We start from the raw sequence: 8,344 nt of genomic DNA, 5'->3' as shown, positions 1-8,344 counted from the left end.
CCTGGCCCACCCCTGCCCCGCACACCTGGCTCACACCTGCCCTGCACACCTGGCTCACACCTGTTGGCCTTGCCGCCTCCCTAGGGAAGCCACCCTGAACTTGCCGGCACCTGTTTCCGTATCTGTGAATCTGTATCTGCACAGAACTTTTCAGCCCTTTGTCCTTGCTTGTGGCTGCCCTCCCCACCCCCGACCCTGTTCTCTCAGAGAACAAAGACAGATGCTCATTCTTCCTATACCACATGGTTCAGAACAAATATTCATTAAGCAGAGAAATGGGGAGCTGTTACAAAGTGGGGGCGGGCGGGGGGGCGGGAGAGAGCGGGAGCTGTCACCTAGCACACGGCCAGACTCCGCACGCAGCCGGCACACTTGCCCTGTGGAGCCCCCTGTCTCCAGCGCACGCCTCCAGCACCTTGCTAGTCATTGAACAGCAGGCTGCGGGGCAGGGGCGGCTGCGTCCCGTGGTGTAAACGCTCCCACCCTGCCTTTTCAAGCCGCCATCTTGATGTCACTGAATGGGGAAGAGGCACGTGAGTGGCCACAGCCCTCAGTCCCTTACCCCTGTCATTGACCCAGCCTCTGCCACATCCAGCATGTGCTGGGTGCACCTCATGAACATGAACAACGTCATGTTCAAATGCCAAGTGTCGGAGAATTAAAGGTGCTCCATGCATTCACCTAATGGCACCTTTGATTTTGCTTTATAGTTCCCAGGCGCTGGAGTGTGGTTTGTCGAACTCTTTGGAGGAGAGGATTCAGAACGTACCAGTTTCTGTTAGACTGGCTCAGTCTCCTAAATATCTATTGTACGTTTATTACGGGTGACGCACCATGCGTGCATAGAGGCTTATACTGGTCGTGGAACCTGTGCTCTACTCTGAAGCTGTGGTCTGTTCGAGAAACTGTATTTTTAAAAAAATATTTTTTTTAATGTTTATTTATTTTTGAGAGACCGAGAAAGAGCATGAATGGGGGATGAGAGGGAGGGAGAGAGAGAGAGGGAGACACAGAACCCAAAGCAGGCTCTAGGCTCTGAGCTGTCAGCACAGAGCCTGATGCGGGGCTTCAGCCCACAAACTGCGAGATCATGACCTGAGCTGAAGTTGGACGCTCAACCGACTGAGCCACCCCAGGCGGCCAGAGAAGCTGTGCTTTAAAATCTGGGAATTTGCCAGATGAACAGCACTGATTTCTGCCATGATTCCCTCCAGAGCCTGGAACTGTTTATCCATCCATATCCCCTGTAGTGTATAATCCAGTGCCTGACACGCATTGATAACATACTCACTGATTATTTTTGTTTTGTGATACTTGCATCCTATCTCATTCATTTTGGTGGCTGCTTTCCTTCCGGCAATATCTGCATCCTCCTGTCCCTGATCGGCAAGAGACTGGGTGGGTGACCTTGCTTACTACATGGCATGCAGACTAAGAGGCAAGATAAACAGGGTGGAAACTAGGGTGTGTTATTGGCCAGGAAGGTGAGCATTTGGTCAAGCATTTTGATATGTTTCTGATCATAAAGTGTCCCTTCTTTGGGGCAGACAGCACGTTCCAAGTAGTGGAGATTGCTCGAGGGCCCTCCAAGCAACAGCTTTCTGGGTGTTTTTATGTTTTCTAAAATATCAGCATGCACAAAGCCTGATCTGATTGCACATCCTATAATTCCAGCACCGACATTGTGTTCAGACAAACGGACTTAGCCAACTGGGCAGAAAACATGGATTCCTAGCATTCACAGTGTAATCTGTAAATGCAGCATGATGTGTGTGATGGCTTTCAGGCAGACATCCAAGGGAACGTTACTTTCTTTGACACAGCTGGGGTGCTATAGCCTGGTATCCTCTGTCAGAGTTGGTAATGACCCTTAGAGACCTTTGACCTCATTGTTTATTTTCTCGTTGAGAAAAATGAGGTCCAGCGAGGAAGGAACACATAGGAGTCAGAATTAGAACAGAGTGCCCAGACCCTTCACGCATTTGTCCTTGTGAACACTAGGTGGTGGTATGACTCTGTCATCAGGTTTCAGTTCTGCATTGTCCTCTGCCTGGGGGTCTTGTGGCCAGTGTTGGGGGCTGTCAGGACGTGAACGCCCTGCTTTTCCAACCAGCCACACTGCCTGACGTAGATGGCAACATGTCTACATTTGAGGCTTATTCCTCTTGGCACCGACTCACACCGAGGCATAAGCATGTCTTATAAAACAAAATCTAAACGTATCACAGTCGGTTTTAAACTCTGGGAGTGACACAGGTCTGGCTCCTTTCTAAGGCGCTGTGTCTGAGTCTCCTGTTCTCCCGTCTTATCCTAGTCTTTCCTGTGCACTAACTGCCCCCTTATCTCTGTAATCTCAGGCATGTACCACAGGGAGCCTTCCTTCCCATTAACAGATGTCGGTGTCTGACCCTTGGGCTCCCTTGATACCTGGAACCTGACGGCAGTTTCTGTGAAATGTATTGTTGTCAGTTGGTTAAGTCTCAGTCTCTTTCCACTGACCTAGGTGCTTCTCAAGGGCCATGATCTGATGTGTCTCTATATTTGTAAGACCTCATACAGTGTGTGGCTCAGGGGAGACTTGTTGGTTAATTGGATGTATCAGTGAATGGTAGTTTTGGCCCTTAGCTGGAAGGAGGAAAGGGAGAGGAAGAAAAAGAAATGAAAGAAAGGGCAGGGGGGTGAGGGAAAGAAGTATTGATGGATAGGTGGATAAATGGATGGATGGATGGATGAGTGGATGAAGGATAGAATGATGGGTGGATGGGGGATAGGATAGGTGATGGATGATCATTTGATGGATGGCCGACTGGAGAGATGGGTTGGGTGAATGAATGAACAGACGGATGGGTAGATGAGTAGTAGATGCAGGATGGGTAGACAGTGGGTGGATTGATGGGTGGGTGACGGATGAATGGATAGATGGTAGATGGGTGGCTGGATGGATGCATAAATGAATGACAGATGGGTAGATGATGGCCGGGTGGATGGTGGTGTGGTTTGTATTTCAGCTATGGAACCTACAGACCAGCCACCTTACCCTCTGCTCCTGTGTTTCCTTCCTGCAGGTCGTGGGCATTTTTGCTGGATTTGGGCTCCTGCTATTGGTGGCCTCGCCTTTCCTGCTCTTGGCCACTCCATTTGTACTTTGCTGCAAGTGCAAGTGCAGTAAAGGTGACGATGACCCATTGCCCACCTAGAGGAAGGCGCGATGCCGGAACGAGACCCCTGCCTCCGGGAAGCGTGGATCACCCCCACCCCACCCCACCGTCCCCCCTCACTAAACATCTTTCTTGCCTTATGTGCCCCATTGAGCTTCACAGTGTCACGCTGGATGCCGTGATTTCAGGGACTGATATCAGAGCGCTTGCCGAGGCCCCGGGTGCAGTCACCCGGGCGTGGGGAAGGCAGGCTGGCGTGGGTAGGGTGCATCCCCACACAATCGATCTCTGCCAACTTGATGAGGGAGGCGCTGTACAGAGCACCCCGGGCAGTTTTCTCCCAGTGGCGATAGACTAGGAGTGTCTGGTGGCTGCTTGAGAGACGTTCTCGTGCAAAATGCTGACCGTCTCCTCCTCGGCGTCCTGATGCTGCCATGTTTTTGAGAGAAGGAGTCTTTTAAGGATTACAACTCACTTCAGGCAGAATCCAACAATTCTGACTTGAGAAAAGCACTCTGTTTATGACAACTGTTTTTATTACTAATGGCATTTAGTAAAATCCTTTTTAGAAGGTGTCTTTCTGTTTTTCCAACCGAGTAGTGAAAAATCAACAAGGTGCATCCAAACCATCCTATGCCTTTCTTGAAATGTGCATTTTAAGAAGTTATTGTTAAATGACTTTTCTGGCTCGGCCACTCTTCAGGAGATTTAGAAAGCCTTATGCGCTCTTTGTCTTTTTCTCGGAACTCGTGACGACGTTGTGAACGCCGTCAGCGGTGTGCTGTCACAGGCGCTTCCTATGCTGTTGCATTTCTCTGACGATGCTGACGTGTTTAGAGGAGTGTCTTTATCTCTCTAGATGTTTCTTTTGTGTTTTTCTCTCTTTGGTGATTCAGCTCAGCTCCTGGGGCTTAGGTCTTCTCATCCAGGTACGAGCAAATATTTCGTAATGTCTTTGGAAACCAAATGTTTCACTCGGGAATGGCCCTGCTGATTGACATGAAATCCACATGTTTTGGCTACTCACCCCAGCCTCCTGGTGCAGACGGCAAGGAGAGTGAAGTGCTATCGGGGCTTCCCGGCAGGACCGGAGGACCCCCTGGGACCCGGGGGAGAAGCCTCCTGATTCTCAGTTGTTTAAATGACTTAAGTTATTTTGGAGAAATTCTGTTCTCTTACACAGCTCTGAGTCCCATTGCTAACTGTTTTGCCCCGCTGAAAACACCTTCCATGTCACTTAATTATTGCGATTAGGGGTTTTACCACTCGGTCTGTCCTAGGCTTTGTGTGACTGTTACCGCGGTAGCAGAATGCACGGATGAATGACACACACATCGCTCCATCCGTTGACTTTAAAAAGTGGAGAACGCGTATTCTTTACAGAGAGTCGGCTCTGATACAGCCTAAAAAGCCACCTGGGCTTTTAAGGAGCAAACTGATTGCGTTGAACTCGGGGGCTTCTGAAATGACAGAAAGGCAAATGTTGTCGAGTTACTATAGCGGAACTTTTTAAACATTCCACAAAGGAGTGAAATGGAAGCAAAATCTGACTTGTTTGCTTGTCGTGAGCACATTTGTAACATGTGGTGGGTCTTTTGTATGTTCGACTTCTACCTTTCTGTGTTGGCCTCGGGTCCTGCTTTCCTTCCCTGTGCAGAAAGTTCTTTATTTCTTAACGTTTGATACATTAGAAGGAACAGCATCACGTCACTTTTCACCTGTAGTGAAATTTATTATCTTTAAGAAACTGAAGCCATTAGGAGACTAGCCCATGTCAAAGTCACATTCAGAATAGTCTCCTTATGACCACAGGTGAATTCTGATTCAGTAATGAACTAAGAACGTGCCTGAGGCCGTCTTTTCGATGGAGCCTGGGCAGGGAATCTTTAGCTGGAATTGTTGCGACAGAGTCCTGTGGGAGGTGGCTTCCTGGAGAGGTGACGCTCCGTGAGTCCTGAGGCCCGAGTCGGTGGCCCAGGCTGGGATCAGTGAACACACTGGCCTAGTGGCACCCTTTAGGATGCCTGTCAAAGGCGTCAGGCTCGTGGCTCTGTTTCCATGGTGACCCAGGAAGGGCAGACCTCAGCCCATCCCGGCCCCGTTGCACACGGCCACAAGTCCACATGGTAGTTCCCTTCTCCTCGAGGTGGAACCGGAGCCTTTGGGAAGGATGCATTCCCGGGGCTGGAGCTCAGGTCTCTGTTCTTAGCGGGTTGGGCTGTTCGTCTGTCCCGGAGAAATCCGTAAGCAGGCCCTACACATCCGTAGCCCCCACCAGCCCCGTGCCTTCACCCCCGACATGTTTCACACGCGCGTGGTTGGACCCAGGTGGGGACCACGAAGATTCTGGGGCCGGGCACAGCCACACTGGCTCCCGTTTGCTCCGAGTTTTTGCACCGCACACGCCTCACTTTGATTTTGTGGTGACACAGCTGCCACACCATCTGCTCTCGGGGAAGACACCAGCGGGACTGCATTGCGATCCTTACATCCTGCATTTCCCCCCGTCAGACCCCATTCATTTCAGTAGGGAATGCCATCCCCATGGTTCGTGGGGGTGCAGGACTCACCACTTACACGCCTGATGTAAAATGTAAACAGAACGTGGGGAGATGGCCCACGTCTTGGATTTTAACCTTGCCCTTCCTCCCTGGCAAACCCTGGGGAGTTCTGCACTCAGTAGGCAGGCTGCTGTGTGGCTTAGCTTGTCTTAACCTGATACGCCCTTTCATGGATGGTCTTCATGCCGACGTTCTGGAAGCACATACGTTTATCCCTGAGAGGCCTTGAAATCCTGGCGAGGAGGGAAGAAGGTCCTCAGATCATGGCTGACTCAGCCGGTGTCCGGTTGGGGTGGCCCTGGAGGGCGCGGCCGACCTGCGGGTCACCTGAGTCCCTTCAACCCCGTGGGGTGGTTTTGCGGGACATGCCCCGTCTCTCAGTCTGGCTCCGTCGTGTCCCCTGCAGCCTGGCCCTCGAGCTCTGCAGCGGTCACGAGAGGCCCGTGTGCTCTGAGGAGGAGTCGCGTAGACATTCACGTAGCAGAGGTTGACTCAGGATCTGAGCCTAGTCAGGCCCTGGGAGGGCATGACCACTGGCCCTATTGGGTCCCCCTCACCCGCGGGAGTGGCCGTGGCCTGGGGAACCGACCTCCACAAAGAGGAGCAAATTCTCTTTATGGCATATTATTCCCTAAAAACCAGTGTAGGAGCCAGGCCGATTCCTACCCTGGAATTCAGGGCCCGTGGGGAACGCGAGCCTCATATCCCCAAGTTACTCCAAGATGAGTCTATCTTTTTCATCTATCTTGCTTGCAAAGTTCAAAGTTATTTAAGAAATTAGGAGAGGACATTTTCCCTTGATAGTCTTTAAAAATTAGGAGATTGGAAAGAACCAGGGTGGGCTTTTTGTATACTTCTCAGATTCTCATTTATTAATAAATCTCCCTGTATATAAGTATATATATATACATATATATGTATACATATATATATATCACAGTGAACTCATCAAGGGAAAACATTTTGCATGTATAAAGCTTCATGAAGGTCTCTTTAAAAAAAATACCAAAGCTTGTTTATTCTTTATAATTAACCCAAGCCCTTAGGAACATACACAAAACGAAGAGGTTATGACTGGTATTGCCAAAAATGCCAAATGGAATGAAGGGCCTGCACCACATATAGTTGCTAATGCGTCACTAGTAGGAGAGCATGCCGTTTTGGTTGGTACAGTCCCACAGGCTCCCTTCTTCCTTCGGATCGTATAATCTCGTCTTCCACGCTCCTGGGAGCCTGGGGTCAGGGGTAAGTACCAGCCACACGCCTGACCTTTCCTTCGTCCTTTGCTCATTTTACCATGGGTGTATTTTTACTCTTGTATAAAAATATGCATGAATGGGTCATGCACACGTAGACAGTATGTATTTGACAATGGTGGTGAAAACAAAAGTTCGGTTCTCGTTTTTGACGCGTCAGTCCATTTTGTGCCACTAACACTGTGATGTATAAAAGAGCTGTTTGAATGCCTTTTAATGTTGTGTTTTGTACTTTGGAATCACATGGAAAAGTTTGATTTGTAATTTCAATACATATTTTAAATGTATCGTGTCTTATGTAGTTTGTCCGTCCCCACCCCCCTTTAGAAAAGGGATTTTTCTCTTTAAAGAGATTTGGCTGGAATACAGGTTACTTTTGTAAATCCGGTCTGGCTCCATCTTTTGTACATTCTTCTTTGACTTCTGGCCCGGGGGTTGAGAATACGACGATGGGCATGATGGGAGACGGGAGTGAGGGCGGGTGGGGGTGGGGCCTCCCATCACTGTCAGGCTGAGTTTCTGTTCTGAGGTTTTCTCTGTTGGGAGTGTTCACAGCTCCTGGTGCCACACAGTCGCTGGGTCACTGGGTAGGTGGCCACACACTCCCCTCTCCTCCTCGTGGTCCCAGCCGGGTAACGCGGCATCAGAAAGCATCTCCCCGTTGGCTGCTTCCGTGCCCGAGACAAATACTTACAAGCCTGTCGGAAGTCACGGGCAGCGTCATAACCATCCATGAGCATCCTCTGCCTCCCAGGAAAAGAGGAATAAGTACAGATTACGCTTGTCTTCGTAGTAACTCTGGTAACTCTCTTTGATTTTCATTTGCTTCATTGAAACTTTGTGGGAGAATATGTGCCTTATTTATTAACAGCAGGCTAACGGGGGGCAACTATTTCCCGAATTGTGGTTACATTTTAAAAACCATCCTTAGAAGCTTAAGGTGCACATCACAGTGGGTGTATTTTGTTAACTGGTGATTTGCTGGCACCACAGACACTATTCCTAGTCGCCGAGAGCCCCTAGTCTGGAGGAGAGGCAGCTGTGCCGATTGGCGACAGGACTAAGTGTGGCCTGTACTGTGTGGTGGGCATGCATACGCACAGCACCCGGCCAGGCGGCTGCTGCGAAGAGGCCGTGCGTGACCTTGCAGATGAGTAGGCGTCAGCTATATAAAACTCGGGGCAGGAATGTTCGAGGGAGTGGCCAGTCCAGGAAGTTGGTCCATCTCGTCCATCGGGGTAGCAGTTACCCAAGTGTCCAGCCTCGGGGTGCAGTGCGTGGAGCTGGGGAGCCCAGCTCTAAAGCTGTGGGGAGTGGGTTTTGTGCTGCCATGCAGATTCCCGTAGACTGGGGGGCTTAAACAACAGAA

The 8,344-nt window shown here is 50.0% G+C and overlaps 1 protein-coding gene across 5 annotated transcripts in view; it reads left to right on the top strand.

Annotated features, from left to right (window-relative positions):
• The window catches only part of RNF144A (ring finger protein 144A), a 121,739-nt gene extending 114,477 nt beyond the window's left edge, over window positions 1–7,262 (top strand). For all 5 annotated transcript variants that reach the window (XM_039247292.1, XM_039247293.1, XM_039247294.1 and 2 more), the window contains one exon: window positions 3,066–7,262. In XM_039247292.1, coding sequence (XP_039103223.1) covers window positions 3,066–3,197 — 132 coding nt within the window. In that variant the 3' untranslated portion in view covers window positions 3,198–7,262. The remainder of the gene's footprint in view (window positions 1–3,065) is intronic.
• The last annotated feature ends 1,082 nt before the right edge of the window (window positions 7,263–8,344 follow it).

This window comes from Hyaena hyaena, unplaced genomic scaffold (assembly GCF_003009895.1).
Source record: "Hyaena hyaena isolate Hyena2069 unplaced genomic scaffold, ASM300989v1 scaffold_290, whole genome shotgun sequence".
In the NCBI taxonomy this organism is placed as follows: Eukaryota; Metazoa; Chordata; class Mammalia; order Carnivora; family Hyaenidae; genus Hyaena; species Hyaena hyaena.
The sequence above is the reverse complement of the archived record's forward strand: the minus strand, read 5'-3'. Positions and strand labels throughout refer to the sequence as shown.